This window comes from Falco naumanni, chromosome 5 (assembly GCF_017639655.2).
Source record: "Falco naumanni isolate bFalNau1 chromosome 5, bFalNau1.pat, whole genome shotgun sequence".
Taxonomy (NCBI): Eukaryota; Metazoa; Chordata; class Aves; order Falconiformes; family Falconidae; genus Falco; species Falco naumanni.
In genome coordinates this window covers 90,953,052-90,978,926 of record NC_054058.1, presented here as the reverse complement: position 1 = coordinate 90,978,926, position 25,875 = coordinate 90,953,052, and the positions used below count along the sequence as shown (strand labels likewise).

Sequence of the window (25,875 nt, the reverse complement as noted above, 5' to 3'; positions counted from 1 at the left end):
CACATCTTAAATCTCAGTTGTGAATGCTCAGTGACGGAGCCAGGGAGATGCCAGTACAGGAGAACACCAGCCCTGCACAGTGAAACACAACCTGATCTGTTGTGCCATGAAATCCCACAAGTGATCAGGGATCTCAGCTCAGCCACGTCTTCCAATAAATCTTCTGCAATGCCCAGTCAAACCTTATCCCTGGCTGACTCTAGGGCGCTGAGAAGACTGATGTGGGTCTTCTGGGTCATCATCTGACAAGTGTAGGAACACAACATAACCAATATGTGGAGAGGACACTATTTTCAGTGCTGAAATAATACTGAATATTTCACTGTTAAACTGCCTTCAGGGACAGACAAAAGATCTTTTATGAAGGTTGATAACAACAACAACAGTGCTCGGACCTTCAGACCCAGCTAAGAAGAGTTCTGTTTTGAAGTTAGAACGAGAAGTGGAGGTTGGATTTCCACCCATGTGCAGGCACCTAGCTGTGTTAGAGATGTGTGCAAGATTTAAGTAATAATACTGTTGTGCTTAATTTCCAAGGAGTCCTCACCCTTGGCCTCCTCCTAAATTGTCCCTTTGTCCGAAAATATTAGAAAGTGAAAATGCACCTGATGCTAAGCCTGGAGGAGATGGCGCTCACTGGGGAATGGACTCCTGCTCCAAGTTACGTGCATTTCTCTCATGAATCCTTTAAGGGATAAAACCAGTGTCTAGGGTGCTGATCAGTTATCCTTTACTTCAGAAACACTTGCTTCTTCCTTCATGTATTTTCCCTGATTTTTTTTTTTTTTTTTCCAAATAGTGGCCCAGTCTCATCAGGAGGGTTAAAAAGGCATGCCCCAGGTTAGGAATAGGAATTGCAGGGCTAGGGGTTCTGAGCTGGGAGGCAGGTGGCTACAGCCAGCAGTTCCTATGCTCCTCCTAATAGCCAGGGCTCTTATTTCAAGTCCCCTTTCCCACTCATCCAAACAGAGGGAGGAAAGAAATCAGGGCATATTTTTTTTTCCCTGAGCTATAGCAGTAAGTGAGCAAGCAGTGGCTCTGTGCTCTTGCTCTTCCCAACAGCTTGTAAGAGAGTCACTAAGAACGTCAGGGTTAAGTATCAGTACAAAGTTGTTCAGCCTTGTATAGGCATGGATGCTTTGGCATCTTTGTGCCCAGGAGCAAAACTGCAGATATTCAGGTTTACTTCGCATTTTTCCAGGTCACTTCCAGAGCTGTTGCCTGGTCAGGCCTTGGCAGGTGTGTAGCTGAGTGTCAAAGTTATCCCCAGCCAGGATAAGTCCTGAAAAAAACAGCAAAAATGTGATCCAAATGGTAAATTACAAACAAAAAAAACCAAAACCAAAACAAGAGAGAGAGAAAACTTCCAAAGATTGAATATTCCTTTCTGAACAGTCTGAACTGACTATTCATCCACATGAATAGTGCACTTAGGGCATGAATTTCTGTTCTGCCTCTACCTAGTGAAGGCTTCTTGCCAGAGCCAGCAGATACGGGCTGTTTCTGAGGATGCTGCACCCCCACAGCAGCTGGCAGGGTGGGATAAGACCTCTTCCTGGTGTTCCTTTGTATCTAGCGTAACTTTCCTATAAAGCAGAGAGTTACTGTCGCTTGCAAACTTGCATCTATTTAGTCTTTTGTTATGAAAATTCTTCTTGCCATTTATGCACTTCTAATCCCTTTAAAATATGGCTGAGATCTTGGTTGCTGTGATACCCTTTGGCATGGAGGACCTCCCGTTCATCCTTCATGGCGCACAGCTGCGTGCATCGAACTTTCTGCTGCTGCTGTTCAGTGTTGTTCAGTATCCTGCCCTACAAATGCACATATCACAAGTGGTTATTAGCTTATGCCAGGGAAGATGCTGGCTCTGAAAGAAGGATGGTGCACGCGGTGTCCTGTGATAGTTAAGAGCTCTATCCTTTCCATTTAAAGATACTTAAATGCCAGAAACAGCCTTACAGGCATATGTTCAGGGAATTGACAGAATCAGAGGTTTGTAAGAACTTTTGTCCCCTTGTATTTAGAACTTGAGAAGAGGCGTGATGAGAAGATGTGCGAGATGCCTGCTGCTGAGCTATAAAGGCTTCTTTGTGCTGAATCATCTGGGCTAAAAAGAGCTCTGGCTCTCTCCTGCTAAGTGGCCAGGGGCTGCTGCTAGACCCCACTGAGACAGCTTTTGTTAGCCCTGATCTGCTGTAGTGAGAGATGTCTGGGTCCTTTCACTACTACACGAGCCGCAAAAAGGGGCTGGGAGATGAATTTGAATTTTCTTCTTTTGCTCTTCCACTGAGGCTTCCACTTGAAGCTGCAATTTCCTTGCTCTAGACCTGGGCCAGAGTCCAAGTCAGTGTGGAAGCAGTACGGACTTAGTGTGAGTTCATGTGGACGTGGCACTTCAGGGTCTGTGTGGGAGGCAGGGGAGGATGCTGCATCTCTAAAGTCAGCACTGAGATGTGACTTTCTACCACGCTGATGACAGGAGGAAGTAGCTGTGGGATAAATGTTCATTCCCAAAAACTAACCTCTCAACAAAAGCAACCGTCTACCTTTCAATGTGTTCAGGCAGCCCTTGCTATTGCAGGCCTCCCACTTTGCTAGAACCGAGCCATGCCTCAGAAAGCTTCCTGCAAGGGCCGGTTTTATTGAGATGGAGCAGTCAATAGCCTGTCTCCACCAGTGCCTGCAAGACCAGGCTTCCTGGGAGACCTTGAATCCTGCAGCCCTCCACAGAAACTGGAAACCTGCAAAAAGAAGACGGTAAATGGCAACAGCACACTCACGTTTCCTTTACGTCAGTGATCCTGGATGCGGTGCACTCCTTTTGTCGGTCTTCCCGACAGCACTCATGGCTCTCCTGTCTGGAGATCTGTTTTTCAGAGGCAGGCCGGTGTTCACCGGGATGTGCCCTAGCCTGTGGGGTGGGGCAGGGCAGATGCATCCCCTGGTTTATTTAAAAAGTTTGGCCGGATACTTTTGCCAGTGTAGGCAAATATGGATGTACTTTATGTAAAGAATATTCTCCACACCTGCACAGGAGGAGGCTACGTGCTCAGGAAGTTGGAGAGGTGCATGGAAGACGAGATACCCTTCCTGCCCAGGGGCTGGATGTACAGGAATGATCAGTGAGCAGCCACAATGTAGCAAAGTCAGTGCAAGTCCCTACAGAAGGGTGACTTTTATCACTTTTTAGGCAGGTGACGTTATTTTAAAGCAGTACCGATTTGACTCAGTCACACTCATATTCTCATAACCACATGCTCACAAGGTGGGTGTATCCAAGGCATCTGGCCAGCATGCAGGCACCAGGATGTCTGTGCCCAGCTTTGTGGTAACTTTGAAGATGAGGAATGGTGCCATCCTGTCCTCATCAAATTTGCCGGGTTCCTCTTAGATCGGTGACCATGTGCTGGTTCTGGAGGTGCCTCTAGTTTCCTTTAGCTGCTGGTAGCAACTACACTGTCCATCCTGCTCCACCTCTGGGAGTTACCAGAATTTACTCCTGGCCCTTTGTTTCCTGACTGTGTTCTGAGCAGCTGCACGCTGTGTGTGTGCCAATTTTTTGGTGGGCTCCTCATCGAGGTCCTGTCAGCACGTGCCACTCTTGCAGCATTCACTTATAGTCTCCTGCCTTTGGTCCTTTCTGGTGCCTCACACCCAGCCATTGCCATTCCTTCCCCATTCTTACCCATCTTCCCATTTCTCTTACCATTAAAATCTTCTTCTGTCTTCTGAAGACAGTTAAATCTGTAAGATTTTTTTTTTTTTTCTGAATGAACTCTGTAAAAGATCTTTTTGTGGGGGGAATTAGCATTATGGACATTAAAAGGCAGGAAATTGTGTATAATTTTTTTTTTCAAATCAACTGCTTCAAGGGAGAAAATGAGAAATGTTTTTGAGAACAGCTTTCCTTTACATAAGAAAGCAGAAGCTCCATTCCTCTCTTTTTCTCACACCATCTGTGTTTATTAACTCTATTTTAGAAACAAAACATCTCTTACATCTTTCATGTAAGCCAGGCTAACACAATCCACATTACCATCTATGCAAATGCAGGAGACACGTAGGAAAGGAAGATGAAAAGCTTTAAGTTTCAGAGGCTGAAGAAAACTGCCTGAAACTCTTCACATTTCATGCGTAGTACAAGGCAGATGTTACATGTATGCAGGCAACCCAGATCAGCCCTTTGGTGCACCAAACCCAAAATCTTGTTTCCAGCAGTGCCCGTGACAGAATAGGCAAGAAAGACTGTAGGAATCTTCCTGTTTTCCCAGTCTCTAACAATTTCCAGCATAGTCTGTAAGTGTTTGGCAACTCTCAATGGATGTCACTCCCACTAATTTGTCCTCAAACCAAATTCTAGCATCTCCAGCATCTGTTGGCCAAGGGCTCAATAGGTGGACTGCTTGTTGCATGAAGTGCTGCTTCTCCTAACTTACTTTAAAACTCAATTCTTCCATTGTTTCTTTTGATGCTCCTGAGTTCTCTATCTGGTTCCGCCAATAGCCTTAGCCAGGCGGCACCTGAATCCAACTAATGGTCTTTGAATAACCAGTCAATAGTAACTAAATAATAACTGAATAACTACAAAGAAATTAGTTATGTCCCAACATCCTGGAGGAGCATAAACATAGGTTATGCTCTACCTTTTCTTGTCTGGTTTGGGTCTTCCTGAGACCCAGGTGTCAGCTCTGTTATGAAAGTGTACTGTGGGTGCTGCTCTGCAAAGGGGTATCCAAGTGAAAATCAGCATTAGAAGTAGCATAATTTATTTCTTTGGAAAGAAATACTTCAGATCAGTTAGTTATAAGTTGTGGTTTTTTTTTTTTTTTTCTCCAAATACTGCTTTTCCCCAATTATGTTAAGTTTATGAGTCTGTCTTTACAGAGACTCTAAATCTTTCTAGTTCTGATTTCTGTTATATGCCATATCTGAAGTCTCAGCTTGTTTCTCCAGCACGTGGTGTCTAGCACAGCACATTCATTTCCCACTCCAATGAGTGCATTGCAATACTGAGGTCCAGCAGGTACGTGTTTCATTTGAGTGCATTTACCAATCATTGTTTCAAAGGAAGGTCTCTTTCCTTCTGGGGTTTTCAGATGCTACATCTTATTCCGTGTTTGTTGCCTATAAACTTCTTATAGTCCAAGGAAAGATGTTTCTAGTGGCAGCAATTGTTAATTCAGATAAACAAAAATTCTGAATATGCACAAAACGCTTTTCTAACCACAGAATCTCACAGTGCTCAGCCTGTGCAAGTCAAAAGTGCTGCCCCTTGGGGGTTACATGATGGGTGCCAGGCAGTGCTCACCCCAAGCAGGAGTGTGGCAAGAACAGGTCACAGGCTCAGCTCTGCCTGGGGTTAAGCTCACTGGAAGGGCTTGAAAACACACACATGCTTATGTTGCACCCATTTGGAGGGAGTGACACCCCACAAGGACTCACAGTGGCAGCCTGACACTCTCCCAGGTGCAGAGCTGCTCTGGTTTTTGACTAACCCTCTGCCAGGACCAGCCAGGATCCATCTCTGCTGGAAGGGTGGCTGCTGTCCCCCTGGGTCTGCGGGGAATATAATGGAGAAAGAGAAATTGGGGGAGGTAGTGATACAGCAGAAACGAGACATTCTGACTACTGGGTCTCATGTGACTTTAAACAGGTTGTCATTTACATTTTATTTATACATTTAACAGAAAACAGATAATTAGCAGTAAGATAGGTCGTAAAACAGCAGTATTGTAACATAGATCATACTTGATGTTAACACTTACTGTCAGAAAACCCCCGTGTACATAAGCCCACAAGGTATCATGCATGCAGAGTAAGCATGAGAGATTGGTCCCCAGGTGCTGGTCCTGGGGAACTCTTGAAATTCTGGCAGCAAGTGATTTTTATGATTTAGCTCCCATTCTTCCTTTTCCTGCAAACAATTTGGTCTGGATATAAACCATCACGAAGCGCTACCATGGGACAAATGCTCAGGGCTGTGCAGAGGCCGTGCCAAGCTTGGCTCCAGGGGTGGGCAGGACTTGGGGCTACCTCTGCGTTGCTGCCTGTCGCCAGGGCAGAAGGGCGCTCAGCCACACGGCTCCTCTGGGCAGGGCTCCTCAGCAGTCTCAGCTCAGGCACCCCTTCCGAGGACACGCCGCAGTGCCCAGGACAGGCACTCATCCTCCGCACTTGTTTTTACTGTTGTTTTCCCTGTGCCTGACTAAAGACCTGTCTATCCGGAGCAGGAGCAAAACTCCACGAGCATGGCCACTTGGCTCTTCTGTAGATTGAGCTCTGCTGTGAAGGGCAGATGGACTTTAAGCCCTTCTAGGGAAGCAGGGTGGAAAATCAGGAGTAGATCTATAGCAGCTAATTTTATCTTAAATTGTACATGAAAACAAATGACTCGATGCAGCGATGTGCACGGGGTTAACATGGGGTTAGTATCAAGGCTGTATTACTCTTTTTCAGCTTCCTTTTCCAACTTTCAATCTGCAGTTGATTTTTTTTTTTTCTTTTAATTGGCAAAACACAGCAAAAAAAAAAAAAAGGTGCTTCTGGAGTTGGGAGTAGGAATCAGATAGAAACAGATAGAGACAATGGAGCTTGGTATATTATCTTCAATTTTGAAATGTTTTATGAATTCCAGAGCTGGAAATAAGTATTTTTTACAAGCACGGATTCTGAAGTGCACAATTCCTCTTCTGCAGCAAATCTCCTTACCAAAGAACTGTCATACCTCAGATTACTGAGCGGACAATTGAAGTTTGAACTTCTATTGCCTCTAATATTAAGGCTTAGTCCAAGCTCATCACAGTCAAAATAACTCCCGCGTAACTTGTGAGCACGCTCCCGTACAGCAGCAGGCAGCGTGGGGAGGGCAGGCTGCCTCGCGTGCCGTTTGCCTGCTGACCAAGGAGCCTCCCAACGCTACAGCTGGGCGGCTGCACGGGAGCACGGTCCCCTTCCCAACCTGCTCCCTTTTCCCTGGTGTGACATTCGAGTCCTCTGGGATCTGCAGAAATGGGATGTGTCCGATTTCCAGCATCAGGACTGTTGGAGAAACTGCTTGTGGGACACTGCAAGGGTAAAACACCCACAGCTGTGCATTTAAAAGCCAAGACTTTGCTGCTAACTGGACCACTGCAGGAGACACAAATTTCCTTCCTTCATTTTTCCTTGACACTAAGGCCATTAATTTCCCAACTGCTTTCTGCAGCAGTCCTAGCTTACGCCAGCCCTGCCTTTCCTGGATCAGCCCTTCCCTTCCCTAGCACAAGTGTCTGTACAACAGTGACAGAGCAGAGCAGCCCCCGGAACTGGGTTAAAACAAAGCTTGCAAAAGAAAAAAAAAGAAAAAAAAGGCTCATTTTAACCTGGATCGTTCCCCAGTCCTGTGCTTCACACTGCCAGGGGCAAGTAAAGAAGCAATACAAGGGGAGAGTGAAGAGCAAATGATGTGTGAAACCACAGCCTTAACTATAAATGGAAAGACATGACTAGTCTCAGTCACTTGGCTTTAGACAATATAAAAATCCTCTTTAAGTCTTCAAGCATTTTTATAGCCTTAAATCAAAGTTTCTCCTTTCTCTGAAAAAATTTTCAAAACCAGAGAGTGGCAACAGTGGCAGAAGAAAATGAAACCAGCGCTGCATGTGTATGGGGCCAGCAGCTCTTGTCCCAGTGCCCAGCCTTGCCCCAGCTCCCCTCCCCGAGCCACCCAGGAGACCCTAAAACACCCTAAACCCACCTCATTTTATTTTCCTGACTTCTTGCAGCCTGCAGAGACTGGAGCAGGACTCTGCTCTGCTCAGAAGAGTGAGGATTGGGAGGCTGCGCCGGGTAATCCTGGGAGAGGTGTGTCCTACCTTGCACACACCACTTGGACTGGAGCAGATCTATCCCGCTCTGAATTCCTATCTTCAGGACTTCCCGAGGGGATGAAAGCTGTCCCGCAGCTCATAGGAACAGGAGAGGGGTCCAGCACTGCCAGCCAGCCCTTCACTCTCTATATTCCCTTTCTGCATCACACACTGCCCGATTTCTTGTGGGAGAGGGGCCGAGGAGAGCAGACCTAGGCCCACTGCAGGTACATTTTCATCTTTGGTGTCTGATTTTGACTATTTGATTGGAAACAAAAGGAAGTGCCAATCTGTCACCTCCAAAGTGCCCTGGCCAAGTGGTCCAGGTTACCAACGCTACCGAGTACAGACACTGCTGCCGGGAGCTGCTCGTTGTGGGTGCTGACACCGGGGGAGGCGGCTCTTGCTCTTTCTCCAAGACATCGCTAGGGATTCCTGCTGGCATTAGGGTATCAAACGTGGCTGTGTGCTATCACTGAGCAAAAGTATGGGAGGAAAGCCCCTTTTGGGGTGTGTGGTGTTCAAACCCAAAGCAGGGGAATGGGAGCAGCCCATAAGGAACTTGATCTTCACTCTTGCACAGAAACCACACAAGACCCCATGATGCTCTCAGGTTCTTGAGGTGCTCTTGGTTGAGTAGGTCTGCATGGTCCTTTCCTCAGACCAACTGGAAAATGACTGTAATGCTGTTATAAAAGCAAGAAACAACTGAATCTTCTGCAGCTGCGGAGTTCTACAGCTCCAAAAGCAACGTAAATTTGTCAAGGACCCCCATCACTCTCAAAGTGTAAAGAAACAGGATAAATGTAAGGGAAAGTGCAGATGTATTGCAAGGTTGCTATTTCAGGGTATTAATTTACCTTTCAATTAAAAGCAAGGTCTTGAGTTTGGGGAGAACCTGCACTTAGTTCTGGATCCTGTATGTTTGCTGCCCTTTTTATATACAGGATAAGCTGCAGAAAGCAGTTGTTATTTTAGACACAAATATTTTTTATCCGAGCGCTACTGCCTACCAGATATTTTGATTTTTTTAAAAAAATGTTGGCTAATTTTATGTTTTGAGTAGGAAGCTTCAACTTCACACCGGTTCCACACGTGCTCTTCTGCTATCCAGCAGTTCAGGCAAGATAAATCTCTCACCAAGATGTTCCTCCACTGATTTCTATGGCTTTTATCAGGATTTTATTATTGCTCACCTTACTATGGACTTGGAGAAGACGTGGGGAGTATCTGAAGTAGTTTAAAATTATTTAATATTTAAAGTATCACTGGGATGCAGGCAAATGTCCCTATATATCCACCCAGCCCCAGTTTTTGCTTTTTCTTTCTAACCAGTGAATAAAGCAGGGAAGGCAGGGCCAGGTGAGCTGCCCGGAGATGGGGGGAGCCTCTCCCCCAGACTGCATTAACCACCTCTGTTCCTGCTCCAGAGGCCTTCCCAAATCTTCAGTCCCCTCCCGACACTCCTGTGCTGTTTGTCCTGCACCACCCTTGCGCTCACAGGAGAGGGGAACCCCCATGGGCACCACCCCGTCTCGTCCATGCGTATGGTGGAAAGGAGAGCCCAGGCAGCGTCAAGGCAGGAAAAGTCTCTGAAAAGCAGCAGAATTAGCAGCATCTTGCACACCAAAGCAAGTCCTACAGCAGCCAAAGCAGCAGCCAGGGAGGGCAGCAACCCAGCCCCAACATCCCCCCTTGTCTATCCATCTTCCTTGGCACAACGTGGGAGGCAGCAGGCAGCTCCACAGCAGCACCCTCAGCCTGCTGGACGGTTCATCCATTGGGAGCAACGAGGAGGAGCAGCGCTTGGTATCATCCCGGGCACCTGCCTGCCTGCCAGGCTTGCTCTTTAAAACAGGTGGTCAAGCACAGATTGTTGTTGAATCAGTATCGATTTCATTCTACAGCCCTTGCCCTGCAGCTGTCAATGCCACTTCTGCTGGCACAGGGTAGGCTGTGCCACTGTACACCAGGATGGATCTGGGCTACAAGGGAGAGGATACCAGCACTGACTCCTTGGTGCCCATCTTGGATGACTGTGAGAAAGCAGCCGAACGGGAAGACTTCAGAGACGGCATCTCTGTGTTGCTGCTGCCAGTCTCCCCTGCCAGCGCCAAGCATGCATGTTTGCCAAGCACAGAGGAGAGTTTGGATATACTGCAGTCGATCAGTCCTTCAGATGAGATGTGAAAGCAGGGGCCTCCTCCACCAGCCTCGTCGAACCCACTGCATGTCCCAAACAGACTATGAAAATCAGTTGACATCCAGATCACTGTCTCCTCTTCCACACGGCAGCTTCTCATGCCCATCCCAAGGCTGTAAATTGCTGTGGATAATAGCTGTGACGTTTATCCGGACCGTGGCTGCCTACCCGTGCTTGCGCGGAGGGTCCGGTGCTCGATGGTCCCACTAGAGAGGTGACGTCCCGCTACTTGGAGCTCGTGTACTTGGTGACGGCCTTGGTGCCCTCCGAGACGGCGTGCTTGGCCAGCTCTCCTGGGAGCAGCAGACGCACCGCTGTCTGAATCTCCCGGGAGGTGATGGTGGAGCGCTTGTTGTAATGGGCCAGGCGGGAGGCTTCTCCAGCAATGCGCTCAAAGATGTCGTTGACGAAGGAGTTCATGATGCCCATGGCCTTGGAGGAGATGCCGGTGTCGGGGTGGACCTGCTTCAGCACCTTGTAGACGTAGATGGAGTAGCTCTCTTTCCTGCTCTTGTGCCGCTTCTTATCGCCCTTCTTTTGGGTCTTCGTCACCGCTTTCTTGGAGCCCTTTTTGGGCGCAGAGGTGGACTTTGCTGGCTCTGGCATCCTGAGAGCTTTCTTTGGGTCTTGGAGCTGCTTGGAAAGAACACCAAAACAATTAAATTCTTTTTTGTTCTTCTACAGTATAGTTTTACCGAAAGGTGAGAGAGTCTGAGTCAGAGACAAGTGACGTCTCTGAATCTGACACAAACACCCCATGGCCCCGTGCAAGCACTTTTGAACTGCCAGTGAGAACTGCTCTGGTTCGTGTATGGTTTTTTGTTGGTTTCTGTCCAAATCCCCGTAACACTAGCCTTGTAAACAGCACTGAACCCAGGCCTAGTTGGCATCTACTTAGTAAACATCGGCTGGAGGGTGAACATACTTCTGATAACATTGCAGTTCCAAAGAAAACACTAACTGCAGCAAGGATTAAATTAAATCTTGCTGGAATGGGCGGGAGACTGTTGCAAGGCATCACTGAAGCCACCTTATCTCCAATAGACCCTTTTTTCTTTGTAGGTAAAAGTTTATTTTGAGGGTGCTTGCATTTCTGTGGCTATTGTTTTACACCATGCATTGCACCAGAATATAAAAAACATATAGTTTTAAGCTAGCCAGCTGAGCTATGGGAATCTCTCAGTATTCACATTAGCTAGCAAAAATACCAGAGAGCAGAAAAGCTCAGAGGAGGTGGCAGGAATCACTTGGCAGAGAAACAGGAGTGTGGATATGAGGAAAACAATGAAAGTGCTTTTGGGCTATGTGTCGATGGAGAGAAGCTACATGGACCGAAATTGTCTGCTGCTATTTGTGCTTTCTGCTTCCGAGAGAGCAAGCCTCCGCTGGCCGGTTTACATCAAAGATGCCCAGTCCCCTCTCTGCCTTATACTTCGCTAGGCCACAGCCTGCAGAGCCCAGACCGGCAGCTGACTGCTGTCATCTGGAACCGCAGTAACAAAGAGACAGTGTGTAAACCTGCCATAAAACCGGGTGCCTCCCCCGTGCTACACATTTGCATGTGCTCCACTACGTGGGTCAAGGGAGTAACTGTGTCGTAACCTGGTGAATGGTTTTGTGTCTCGGAGGACACTTTGATTGCTCCCTTGAAAGGCAAGGCTTCTCCAGGCTTTGCTGGAGGATCGGCTTCCAGCATCACTCTGGGGCTTGGGCTTTTACTACTCTGTGCCTCCTTTTGACGATGACCTAGGACTTACAGTCTGCTGGCCAAGAGAGACTGGAAAAGCAAAAAAAAGAGTTTCAGGGCTGATGGCACATGAGAAAACGGACAGATAAAAACACGAGAGAAAGCTGGAATCTAACACGTGGTCTGTACACACAGAGCATTAGAGACCTAAACAGTACCTCTGCCAAAGCAACACCTACATGCTCAGCCCTGCCTCTCCTCCTTGGGGAGGGACAGATGATGCCTTCCACCCTGGCCTGGTTTCTCCACCGTTGCCCGCATCTGCAATCAAAGCCAGACACAGCAGCTGTGTTGCACCCAAGTCTAGAAGAAGTTCCCAGTTGCTCCCTGTGGGAGCAGATGTCTTTGACCCTGAGATCCACCACATCTTGGTGGATACCAGCTCCTGCTTCCAAACCATGCAAGAAGCCTCTGTGGCTCCAAAGCCTCAATATGTGAGACGCTGCCTTCTGCCTGCAGCAAGCACCAGGGCTGCTGCTGGCTGCTTTACCCTACGAGGCACCGACACTGGGCTCTGGCAGCTGCATGGTCTGGCAGGTGCTGGGCAAAGGGCAGCGCTGAGGGTTTCAAGTGGGGGTATGCCCAGCTGCAAGGGCAGGCTGGTGCTGCTTGGGATGCTAAGGGGCATGGAGACAACATCTCCACCACAGCTCTCCAAAACACCCACCTAGCTAGAAGCAAAAGTCGGCACCAGTGTCCTTAGCACTGAGATTTTGTGCAAGCAAAGCAGTTTCTTCCTTGCCATTAATGGGAGTTTTGCTTCTGTGAGGCCTGAGAGACCCATTCAAGCTTCTTTTGCTTCATCTTGCAAAAATAAGCCTTGGAAAAGGCCAGTGTACAGGAAAACTTCATGTAATAGGCTGCAAGCATACCATCAACAACTCGCTGCAACAGAACCTCGAACTGCTCATGACTAAAGCACACAAATATTAAAAAAAAAAACATCAAAATGGGGTAAAGACACATAAATCCCGCTCAAATCCCTGGAATAACTAGCAACCTAACATCAGGTATGGAGGATAGGAAGAAAAAGAAAAGAAAAAAACAAACAAATGTATGGAAAGCTGTTGATGCTTTCTTCTAGTTGGCTTTGGTTTATGAACATTAGTATCTTTTCCTAGTTTCAGGACACCTGTAGTTGTAACATACGTGGTTATATGCCCTGGCAATCATAAACTAACAATTTTCTGACTCACTGATGTTAAAGGAAAAGCAGTTCCAGGAGATGGGACGTTGTGAGAGTAGTTCTCCTTCAGGTGAACTCAACCCCTGGCAATGCTTCATGGCCAAGTGAGCTGAGCTAGGTGGAAAACCGCAGACAAAGACCGTGCCCAGAGACAGGCAGGATGGTTCTGACCAAAGTGGCCTCTGAGACTTGCATGCCAAAATGCTCAGTTTGAGCATATGAAGAAACAGTGTCACCGAAATGCCAGAAACGTGCAGCTGGAAGGAGCCTCCAGAGCTCTGTGCTTTGCTTTGAGGAGGGGGTAACTTGCTATGCCCTCCTGGACTAATTTCTTACCTTTTCCTGAAAATCTCCAAAGACATGATTTTCATGTGCTATGAGCTTGACTCTGCCACCTCACCCCCTTCTCAGTTCTCTGTGTGTTCTACTCACTGCAGGCATTTGGAAGGGCAAGTCCTGCGCACTCTTCAAAACTCTGACAGCTGCCCCATTAAACACCACATCATCTTCTTCTGGTGCAACCACAATTTTTCTTCCTTTTTATTCCTCTACTTGAGAGGCAATATTGGGAAAAGAAATCCCCTACCACTCTTGTTTGCAGACTCAAAAATACATCTTTTCAATGGAAAGGCATTTCTCCAAGGGAAGAAATAACTGTGCACTTCCTTCTTTTTCTCTTGAGCTGATTTCCTGGCTGAAAAACACCACAACTGAAAAATGTAAATGATGATTTCTTAGGCTTTTTTTAAAAGTGCATCCTTCTAGAATATGTATCAATTGTTAAGTGCACTTGTACCGCAGCTTTTAAAAAATGAATATGGTGCCCAACAGGCACCAGAGTGGTTCCATGTCTCCAGAAAAGGTCGCACCTACAGGACAGCTCTGTCCATTTGACCCAGCTAACCCCCTTGGGTAGCGTGGCCAGGATCTTGCTCTTCTTCCACATATAGCTGCGATGAGGGAAGCAATGATGCTGAAGTTCAGAGAGTAGCACAAAAGCTTCGGTGTCCTCGCTCCCCTCCACCCATTTCCTTGCAGCCTGCTGTTTAACAGGTAAATAGCACCTGCCTTGGGAACAGGTTGCCTGCCTTCCAGTTTGTTTGGGCAGTGCCTAGCATAAAGAACCTGACCGCTTTTGCCAGGTGCTAAATAAATAACATTAATAATGGTTGACAGTATCACCAACCCTTCTGTCAACAGCGCAACGCAATCCACAGGGAGGTGCCGTGCTGGTATGAAGACAGAAGTAGTGGGATTATTCCCAAAGTGTCCGCGTGGAGAGTTTGTTGAAGGAAAACCAGCTGACCTTTTAAAAAAATGGTTTCTTTTTATGGCTCTTTAAAAATAACAAGAGAAAAATCCTGAAGAAGTTAATAATTATTAGGTTTCGTGTTTGGAAGTGTTGCTGTCATGATTGACTTCTCTGCTGTGAGGGTGACCCATCACATGTTGCTCAGAGAGGTTGCAGGGTCTCCGTACTTGGAGATACTCAAAATGCAACAGGACATGGCTCTGTACAACCCACAGCGGCCGACACCGCTCTGAGCACGGGCTGGACTGAACGTTCTCCAGCTTCAGCCATTCTGTGACTCCTGGAGGCTGAAGCTGGAGGTGCTCTCACCTAGAACATGCTTTACAAGCTGTGTTCTCCTGCTGGACATCTCCCACAGGACACTGCAGCCAGAGACTCCCACAGGAACCCCTGAGAAGGGGAGATGGTGCTAACCTCCAGGTCCAAGCCACCAAGGTCCCGGGGACACAGGGTACAGCCACGCAAGAGGAGGCACTCTGAAGCATCACAGTGACATTTGGAAGAATTCAGGTTTTTGAGGAAAATCTTTGGGCACATTTTTTTCTTTATGGCTTTGTATGCTCTGAGTCAATCCATTTTCAGCGCTGGCATTTTTTTCCTTCCTCATAAAACCAACAACAAAACCAACCACATCATTTTTTCCTAGCCAGCTCCAAGCAGCAGCCTGCCTGCTGCTAGGAACCAGAGCGGTGCAGAGTGACAGATACATCTTCCTTTGTGTTGACACCCCTTTCTTCAGCATCATTAAAAGGAAAATGAACTGAAAACATATTCAAAGATACAAATCACCGCAGTCTTTCAGATCTGAGATGGGAGAGGAGCCCTGCTGAGAAATCCCATGTGAAGCCTGATGCTGTCTCTTGTTTTCCCCGGGCCTTGATATATCGACAGAGAGAGAGACAGGCGGGGAAGCTCTCACAGCATTTTTGTTCATTTTCGGCCTTGCTGTTTGCTGTTAAGTCTGTAGGACCAGTGCCAAGCTGGTGGCAGCGGTGTGCATGGGTGACCACGAGTGGACCATTAGCTGCTGGCCTTTTGGGCCTCTCCTCATACAGAGGTGGAAACAGCACTTCCATTTTTTCCTTCTTTTTCCTATTAAAAGCTGTCCTTGCTGTGATGAGCTCTGTAGCATCTACTGTAAATCCCCATGCCCACTGGGCTGCTTCCTTGCTGTAATTTCCTAATCAAGCATAACAGTTACATTTCTAGAATCGGCATTTATTTCTTGGGAGGTTTTGGTGCAAAATTAAACATTTGTAGGAAAAACTCAAGCTCTCATCTTTTGGATATCTGATATTCTGATATTTGCTAATCTTCTGATGATCTATTTTAATCCTTGCCAGAGTAAATGAGAGCCAACGGGCACTTGCTGTTTAGTCTACCCCTTAAATAGGAATGTCCTGTTAGTTCTGTCCAATTATCGTCCCTTTCCCCAGCTCCTCTTGCTGCATAAAATAAACTTGGCTTTAATCCTACGCATCAAGAAACGTAAAATGAAATCTGCTGCTGCTGCTTCTTGTTTTACCCTCTCTGAAACATAAAGGAGAGCAACAACTTAGGGAATGTTTCCACCGAAAGGAAAAGGCTTTCTAATGGCTTCATCTACTCTGAAATGCTTGTAAGAGCACAGACAGCAGATCTGGTAAATACAGTTTACAAATTACCAGATGTCAGCAGATTACTCTTGTTGGAACAGCATTATTTCTGCAGACCGCAGGTCCCCTCCCTTTTATAACATACGGACATCTACCTGCAAGTTATTAAACAAGAATTTTCTCATCCACCAGGTGCCATTAAATAGTACTAGCTGAGAAAACAAGCAGGTATTTTATGGTTATTTGGTAGCAAGCTCTGCCTTGGGTTGTAAAGCAGATCAGAAGCGTGATGAGTCACTGTGAGACATTGGTGATGCTGTCTCATGTGCAAAAACTGATAGTCATATTTTGGACTGGAGAGAATTTTTCTCTTGGTATGTTGTCTAGCATGTGATGATGAGGTAATATTTGCTTTGAAGTAATGACGAGAATTTCCTAGAATAAGGTAAACTAATCTGAAATGCCTGATTTCTTCCAGCGGCGGAGGGGCACAGAGGTTACTTTTGGGATCCCAGGTCTCCTCCCAGGCAATCCAGTATCAATAATAAGGCCCTATTATCTTCAATCCCACATAATCTGCTGCATTTTATATGATTGCTCCTGTAAAATTACCATTTAGAGGGCTGAATTTGAACCTTGGATACACATACAATTCCTCTAGTGAGCTGATTTGTGCCTGTGTATGGGACCATGAAAATATTTTAAAAAACCTGAATATGCTCCCTCCTCCTTAACACAGAAAGAAATGCTACAAACTCATTCCCAGACACAGACACACTATGTTCAAAGTGATTTTTAGATTTCTTTAGAAGAAATACAAGCAGAATAGTGCAATGAGATACAGTGGCATCCTAGCTCTTTAACTGATTGCTATCATTGCTTGTGTTAACACATTGCTTGGTAGTTCAGTACAGGATACTCCATACAGTAATCTTTTATTCTCTCCTTTTTCCCCCCAGCATTTCTGTTTATAATTTTAGAAAACGTATTTTCAATCACCAGCAACAACTGTAATTTCTTGTGCTACTTTTGCCCAAGCTGCAAGTCCTTCTCAGGGTTGCAGATGTATCAATCAGAGATGCTTATGTACAAAGTAAGGAGCAGGACCCTAGATCAGAGCTCTCTGCAGAGAAGATACGTTGAATTTTTAAATAAAATCATATCCATGAGTCAACCAGAGCAAGAGAGACACAGTGCTGCAAGAAGAATGATTGTCAGGAGGCTGAACACTGCTGTCCTTACTCTTACTAGAGGAGTGCCTGAAGTCAATGGGGGTATAACCTGGGTCTGAAACCACAAATACAGTGTTTAGAGATGCTTAGCACCAACAGCCAACATTGATTTCCACTGGAATCCAGGAGGCTCAGTACTTTATAAAAATCAGACTCCGCATTTTAGCAAGGTTTTGTTACTGCCAATAACTCGCTCATAACTTTTATCTGCTGTTGTAAGAGTGCTCATTATCTACCTGTTCTGGAATATCTCTGATCCACAGGCTTGATCAACAGGATCTAATAAATGAAAGAGGAGAAATTATGTTTTCTATAGATCAATACCTGTTAAATGTTTACAAGAGTACACCCAGTACCAGCACCTGCCATAATTACACTCCAGTCAGCTTTCCCACAGAGTGCTGGGGTTTAAGAGAATCCTGTATCACCACAGCCATCCTCGGAAAGCCCTCAGGACTAACACAGTCTGACAGAGCACACAACCCACCCCCTTCCCGGGGTTTTATCAGTAAGTCAAAACCTCAACACAACATAAAACTTCAGCACAGGCTTTCTCTTAAGTTTCAGTCATCGGGGTTTACTGCTTCTGTCACAAATCCTCTCCTCAACCAACAGACTTCTGCTCCCTTCATACTTCAACTCAAGGGGACCCACTGGGGGTCAGCTTGTCAGCAGCAACTCCGTGTCTCGGTGCAGGGTTTAGCTCCTGCCCTTGGGTTAGCTCAGCAAAGCTGCTCTGAAGGCAGGGAGAGGTCTGAGCCTGCTCACCACGTACAGCCAGAGGATCTCCAGCTGACCTGGAGCAATCCTGCTGGGCGGGAGCAGCACGTAAGACATCACAGCAGCTCAGCTACCCAGCATCATCCCAAGCCCTATGTATCTTCTTGGTGATTTGCAAGGTACAGACTATTGGAGACAGGTGTGAGAACAAAAATCATAGGTGACTGGGGTCTGTCATGCTAATGACCCTGTTACACATCAGAAAGGTGCTTTAGTTATTCCATGACGCCCTATGCTACTGAAAAGAAAAAGTGCAGATTCAAAATGAATTGCTCTGTGCCGTATCAAAGATGAAAATCGCTTGATCTTTGACCTCATCATTTCGATTTCTCTGGAAAAGCAGAAGACCATGAAGTCACTGAGTTTGCTGTATCTAAATAACTCCTACAATGGAGCCATGGTCTCCTAACTAGTAATGATAATAAGCATAAAGAACTGCTGTGGCATTTAAGCAAGCTATTTTTATGAGTTTTGTGGAGTAACAGAGAATTATCAAAATTCTAGACTATTTTCATCGGTGCTGAAAAAGGCATCCATTAAAAATGTGCCAATTCAGCCATGGCCAAAAATATGAGATAAGCTACAGCCCAACACCTGCAGGCCATAAGGGGAGAGTGGGTGGGAGAGGGAGAGGCAGCAGCCCCAGGAGGTGAGAGCTGCTTCTGAGTTAAGGCAGGAGTTACGTGGGAACCAAGACAAACACATGTGACACCTCTTCCTCCCACACGCCCCATCCCCAGGTTTCAGTAGGTTTCTGTGACCTTTTCCAGTGCTACAGATAATTTGTGTAGCAAAAAGAAACAGAAGCAGGGATCGTACCCAAAAACATTTCCTCTGGCCATACCACATTGACTGGGAATAATACGTATGGATACAAAACCATGCCAAAGCGGAAAGCTATGTCCCCAAATTACACTGAAGATCAGACCAAGGCCATTAAGGCTTGTAAGAGTGATGTGATGGGTACATCACAATGTAAGCATTAGCACATATCCTCAACAGCATGGGTGAAATAAGCCCAGCAAAACTTTGTAACAACCTTCACGCAATGTATATGGGTCTAATCCATGTATGCTCAACAGACCTGCACAGTACCACCAACTCCCCCTGCGTAGGGAGAAAAAGCCAGGCAAGGGCATGACGCGTGCAGTTGTAATCAATCATGACCGACATTCCTTCTAAATACGTCTCTAACTTCAATCATTGTTTCCCAGTCACATTTCAGCAAGTCCTGAAAACGATTTAAAAAAATTAGTGAAAAGCATGCAATTAATGAAAATGTCAGGAATATGTGAAAGCTGCTTTATCATGGCTGCAAAGCATGGGTACTTGGGAACAGAAGAGTGTAAATGCAGGAGCCATGGGTACCACACCAGTACATCCAAAAAGACTGCATGCCACGCCACAAGCTAAAGGGCAGTGAGTGGCACAGAGCCAGATTTCATTGCTACAGGATACTGAAAATATTGTAATGTGTGTATTAATAATTAATTTGGCATGGTAATAGCAATTTTACTGTAAAATGAAGATGCACGACTATTACTGGAGCCTGCAGGGAAACAAAGCTAAATGTCCTTCCCCAGATCTCACAACATCCAAACACCGGATGGGGAACACAATCCAGGACTGCTGACACCTTTCTCTGCTGCAGCCACTAGATCACATTACCACAGGCAGAGAGTCCTCTGAGCATTAGAGGTCATCTTCTATACAAAGCAGGAAAACGGAGAGCCTGATAGATGGAAGGAGAAGGAAAAGCGCGTCTGGGACAGCATGGCAAAGCTCTATCAAAGATGGGTGCTGGCTACTCTCCCAAAATAGATAGGGGTAAGCACTAAGGACACAAGAGTTACTGAAGGAAAAGGTAAACCTTGGTACAAGAACTGTCAAGAAACTGTTTTAAAATGATCATGGATAAATTTAAGCTGGAGATGAGAAGGAACCTCACATCCTTACTGGGAAGCAGGAGGGTGAGGGCAACGGAGGAGGGGAGAAAGAGGAAGAAACCCATACCTTCCATAGTTCAAAGACAAAACCTGGTTTAAAAAAAAAATAAATCTAGTGAAGAATTGTTATCAAAATGCGCAGAGGTCCTTCATTTTGCACTTTATTTTTCCTTCCTTCTTTCTCTCACACCCATTACAAGGGCCTGGAGGTTCAAAATGCCAGCAGGTTTGCTGCCACTCGGTCCCGTCCACACATGATATTTGCACAGAGACTAGCACATTGCTTCAAACAGTCACGGGGCTGAAAAGCTTGCAGTTCACCAGGACCATTGAAAAAAATGGCTTTCAGGCCAGGTTAGCCCATGCTTAAATTCCAGATCGTACAAACCGCCTGCGAATGGTGCTTTAACTTAGCTCTAATCTGCGATAGCACCATTATCGCACAGACTTTGTGCGCTAGTCACTACACTGATACAAGCTAAAAAAGGCCACCTCCCTTCCAGAGAAATCAAAGCATAATTAGGGATACATCAATATTTACGTCAAGCAGGGGTGCAAAGAGCTCTCTGCTGAACAGTCGGTTGCAATCAGTAGACCAGCAGTGAAGAAAACGGGGGCTGCAGGACAAAATGCCAGCCCCAAAATGCCAGCGGTCCTGGCTGGTCAGCAGCAATTAGAGGAATTAAAACGTGAGGGTTGCTTTTCAAAACACAGAAGGGTTTTCAAAGGCAGCAGGTTTAAAATGCCAGTGGAGTGCCACATTATCCATGCCAGACCATTATTTTCAACCATCCATGGCTCCATCCTCCTACACTCACTTTCCTCCTGAGGCTTCCACACCTTTAGTCTCCCCACGGCTACGTTTCTTCCTCAGATGAAGTGCTCACCCTTTGCTCTTCTTCCTCCCTGTGGTTCCTCTCTCAGCACACACCCTCTGCAGAGCTCATTAGTGTCTCTGCTTCGAGAAGCACATCCTTGTGCGTGACTCCAGGGTCCTCACCTGGAATTGTGCTCCAGTTATCAGGCAGGTGCAATCGATAAGAATGATCATTGGGGCTGGGCTGAGGACCCATAGTGCAGGAAAGGAGAGAATACAGGATTAATTCTGACGTGGGAGAAAGAGGAAGGTGTGACAGGATGAGTGAGACAGCTGCAGCATCCGTATCTTCAGGGCAGTGCTGCTGTATCTGCAATGCATTTTAAGGCTTATACACATCAGGACTGGAGATAACCCGTATTTATATTGGGAATGGTCAGACAGTTCATTCCTGATGGGGTGCTCCCTGCCTCCTGTCTTATAGCACCCCACTTGTTATTCAGTCGTCTTCCAGGTCCTACAGCAGACTCAAAGAGGACTTCTCCCTCTCTGTCAACGTGGCAGCAGCTTCCTTCATCCCTGCCCCTCCTTCATCCACATTTGTCAGCAGTTCACTTCGGTTCTTTTTGTTTTCCCCTTTCCTTCCCGTTCTGTGATTCTGCCTGCTCTTGTGACACAGAAATGAGGACTCATATGAAATGCTTGCCCTGGCTCTTCTTCACACTAAGATTTCTCTTTAAGTGCTGAGCTCCAGAGTGGTCTCAGCTGTTCTTTCCTCTCTGCCCTCCCTGTACCTCATTTCAAGAATTTCTTCTGCAAATGTGTCACACTTTTTTCTGCTCAAGTTTCCTCTCACTTTCCAGGGTAACTCATATGCTCTTTGTAACTCCCAATAACCTTCCTAGAAGTGCATTTTCAGCTCCTCCTACCCCTTCTGCCATTGCCTCCTGCTTGCACTGCACTTACTGTATTGCCACCTTGATGTTTTGTTCTCATGCCCATTTTCCTTCCTTCTTTCATGTAGTATGTTCTGCTTAACAAGTATCAGTCTACTACATACAATCTCTCTTCCCACAAGAGATGGGGTCACACAGGTTATACAAACAGGTTAGAATGAGAGATTTTATGTGCCCAAGAGCATGTTTGTTTTTCCTGTCTCCATCCATTGGTCTAATACAAACGTCACCTCTGCTGGCAAAACTTTGCGCTCTTAAATCCTTGATCATCATAGCTACAACCCCACAGTTTCTTCCTCAGTGCAAACTTCCTGCAGTGATTACCTGGGAGATAGTCCTCAACCTTCAGCTGCTGCATCTCAGCTCTCCAGGTGGCACTTCTCATGTCAGAGGTGAGTCCTCTGTAAACACAAACTCTCTTCCCTGATCCTGGGGTAAATGCCAGTTTTTAACAAATAACACAGAAAACCTTACTACAATGGACCACCTGTGTATTTTGACCAAATTCAGAAAAACCCACCCTATTCTTATAAGCAGTTTTAAGGGTGGTTTGGAGGATAAACAATCCCCCCTGACAGATCGTGCCTTTAGGAAGGTCGGTGAAATAATATGACAAGGGTGGTGATTAACTCTCACCACAAAGGAAAATGTTGAGTTGATGTAGGTGGTATGTAAAATCCCCCACTCTCTTTATGAGTCAGGTAAGCTGCCAGAAAGCAGAGGTGGAATCTGTGGGATGGAGCTGTTTTCATTCCAGCCAGTCAGTACTATGAATTTTGGAAGAAAAAAAAAAAAAAAGTTTAATTATTAAATCAGATTTTTTTTTTACCTAAGAGTCTTATTTAAATAGTGAAATCTAACATTTGCCCTTGATCCCCAGTGATTCTGTCTGCAGTCAGTGATAGTCAAGGGGAAATATTATTAAACAACTCCACCCCTCACCCCCTGAGGTTAATGTAGCATTTTTGGGTTGTGCATCTATTTTTCCACCTCCCACCCAATGCATGCATTCCTGCAGTCACAGCTCTCTCCTCTCTCTCTGGCTCCAGAAAAAAAGGGAATCTGACGAGCCAAGATCCCAGTTTTACCCCACACAGAGCCCTTCTCAGAGGCAGAGCTTAGCTCTGATGAGAAGAAAAGCATTTCTCTCCTAAAAGCTGCACAAAAGTGGCTTAACAAACGTGTAAAACTGAGCAATTGGGAAAAAAGAAAAGCATTTTGTGGGGTCCTCTTTTGGCTTAGTTTGGGATTCAAGGGATAATTCAGATGGCAGGTGTCCTTTACCTAAAATTATTGTTACCAAAAATCAGAAATTTAGGAGTGTGAAGGAAATGCCATTGGGTCCTTGAGTTCAGGATGCTTACAGTCCTCCTCTGGTACGGTCAGTGGGAGCACAGTAACTGCTCTGTTCACAGTGCAGCCTAAGCGAGCTGTTTTTTCAAGTCAAATTCTGAATTTAGGAACATTTTCCACATACTTAATGCTTCAGTCTACCCAATGCACGGGTCTGAGGGTGGGCAGGAGCAGCATACTTCAGGTGCTGAGAAAGGGATGCAATAGGATCAGACCATCAGCATGAGTCATGTCTTTGTTTCAGCTGGAGAATGGAAGATCTGGAGTAGAGATATACACACACATACACACACACCTCTCTCTATGTAAATTTAAGCCAGGAGAAAGGACGGAGGAGGACAATGACCAAAAGGAACAGTGTGAAGCAAAAATGCCAAGAGGCACGTAAAGTAAGGCAGTGGAATGAAGTGAGATGTCAGAAGCCAGGACAGAAAGAGAAGGGAGTGTGTAGAGATGGAAGAAGGAAAATATATATGAAAGCGGACAAAAATGAGAGAAAAGGCGTAAGTGGAGAAAAAGCGGAGAGAAAGGGAAGGTAAAGTAACCAGCACAATGTCTGGCAAGACAGCAACACTGAAGCATAAATAAGGCACAGAGGAGAGAGACTCAGAGGGTCATAAAGACCTTGCACAACAGAGATGTGAAATAGTTGGATTAAAAAAAATCACCTGCCAGAACAGCACTTCTGAGAGCCATGGGTGAGAGGTACTGCAGCCCCAGTGAGGGACAGAGTCAGGCCCTAGGAAGTGACAGGCTAAACCCAGTGGAATAAAGGATGAGGCCAGGAGAAGACAAACGACCCTTGTACTGGGTTGCTGCCTTTTGTCTAAAGCAGAAATCATGAAGGTCATTAAAATTGCCACTTACATCTCACAACTGAAACTTTCGAAAAAAAACTCTCATTTTTTTCCAATTCAATCATTCTTTCTCCTTCTCTCCCAGCACTGGATTAAATTAATTTTTGCATTCTCCACAGCTATACCTCCCTGCCAGGGAAGAAACCCCCAGACACTATTATGCTTAAAGCAGACCTTGCTCTCTGGCTCCCTTTGCCTATAGAGGCTTCCATAGAAATCTTTCAGTAGACAAAGCCAGCCTTCCTGCAGCTCCAACACTGCCGTGGTGGACTTGGGTATCCAGGGTGAGGAAAGCAAGAGGAAGCAAACAGGGGTGTACACCCAGAGAAAAAGCTTTTTTTTTTTTTTTTTTGGTTGTTGTTTTGTTTTTAGAATTAGAAGATCTTACCAGTAGAGAGGGAAAAAAAATTGCTGCTGGTAAATAGCCTGTCATTCCTTTGCACATCGAATAACAGGAACAAGAGAGGAGAGTATGGGAAGTAGATTCATATTGTCAAATTCTTTCTCTTATTAACATACGTTCAAATGCGATAAAAACATAATCGGGAAAATAACGTGCTATAATGCAAATACTAGGGAGGCTACAGAGTAAAACCCCCCAGGAAGAACAAACAGTGTTCTCAGGGTAGCACCAGTCTGAGAAACCAGAGCTTTATTACTACTAACAGGAACAACATATGGAGATGAATGAAACCGTGTTTGTAAATGCGATATGCAATTGCACACTCTCGCTCGGCTTTCCTTTTTTACAACCTGACTCAGCCTCCACATGGCTCCACTCCCCCATCTTTTGATTCACAAATCCTTGATCTCAAAAAATAAAGAGTTATAAAGCCAGCATGCAAAGGGCACGAGATGACGTGAAATACGAGGATGCCATGCCATCAGTCACCACCTTGCAAACGGGCAAACCTGCGGGAAAACCGCAGCGGAGCGCGGCCCGCCGTCCCCGGGGCCCGCCGGAGGATGCCGCACCGCAGCCGCGGCCCGTCCCCGCTGCGCAGCGCGCACGCTGGGGCAGGTCGGTCCCGGCACTGTGCGATATCGCTCACGCTGCGCGGCAGCCGGGCGGCCCCTGCATCCCCCAACCCAGAGGACGGGACGTGAAAGGAAGGAGAAATAAAAGGGCACGTACTCCCTACGAAAGCGAGAGGAGGGTTAAGCACGAGCAGCGCAAACCGGCACGGCCAGTGCGGGGCCCTGGATGCTGCCCAAGCGGTTACCGGCGTGCGGAGCCTCAGCACCGCGGTGCCCGCAGGCGGGACGCCCCCCACCCCCCGGCCTCCCCCCGGTGTGTGTGGTGAGGCTGCAGGACGGCAGCAGCCGGTGCCCCGGGGCGGCGCAGGGGGCCAGGCGGCGCTACGGGCCCGGCCCAGCGCTGGGGCACGTGCTCGGCCGGCAGCCCCCGGTTAACCGGAGCGCGGCTGGCCCCGGCGGCGCGGTCCCTGCGGTTAGAGCAAAGCACAGGCGAGGCGGCCGCCGTGTCCGTATCTGGCGAGCCCGGAGCACAGCGAAGCCCTGATCCTGCCGGGCTCAGGATCCGGCCGCAACGCACGCCACCCGCACACGGCGTTACGGTACCGGCGCTATAACAAATCGCATACGCGGCCAGCGCAAGCCCCGCTGCGGGCTGCTCCGGTGTGCAATGCGTATAGCAGAGGGCAGCACAGACTGCACCACCACCAGCAGCCAGCACGCTATGGAGGATCTTGCCTGCTAGGCGTCGGGACTCCTTCGCAGGCGAGCTCCAGGCGCCGGCGCGGCGCAGGGCAGGTGCGCGGCGGCGGGGCTGGGGGGCCGCTCGCTGCCGCTCCGCGCACGCCGGGAGGACGGCGGGACCCGCCGCCGGCGGGAGCAGGGGCCGGGCTGCGGCCGCCGGGGCGCCTCGCTCTGCGCCGCCGCCGCGCTCCTGCGGGCCGGGCCGCGCCGCCCGTGCGGCCGCCCATAGGCCGCCCCGCCGGCCCCGCCCGCCCCCGCCTCTGCGGGCTCCCGCCGCGGGGCCGCCGGGGGCGGGGCGGGCGCGCAGCGCGGCCCCGGCGAG

General features: G+C 47.2%; 1 protein-coding gene across 1 annotated transcript; it reads right to left on the bottom strand.

Moving 5' to 3' along the window:
- Positions 1-5,636: 5,636 nt before the first annotated feature.
- On the bottom strand, positions 5,637-25,750 carry LOC121089128 (histone H2B 5-like). Its single transcript, XM_040596074.1, has 2 exons — positions 25,548-25,750; positions 5,637-10,686 (listed from the first exon to the last, which is right to left on the bottom strand). The coding sequence occupies exon 2, from the start codon at positions 10,657-10,659 to the stop codon at positions 10,279-10,281; it is 381 nt and encodes a 126-aa protein (XP_040452008.1). The 5' UTR covers positions 10,660-10,686; positions 25,548-25,750; the 3' UTR covers positions 5,637-10,278.
- Positions 25,751-25,875: the final 125 nt, after the last annotated feature.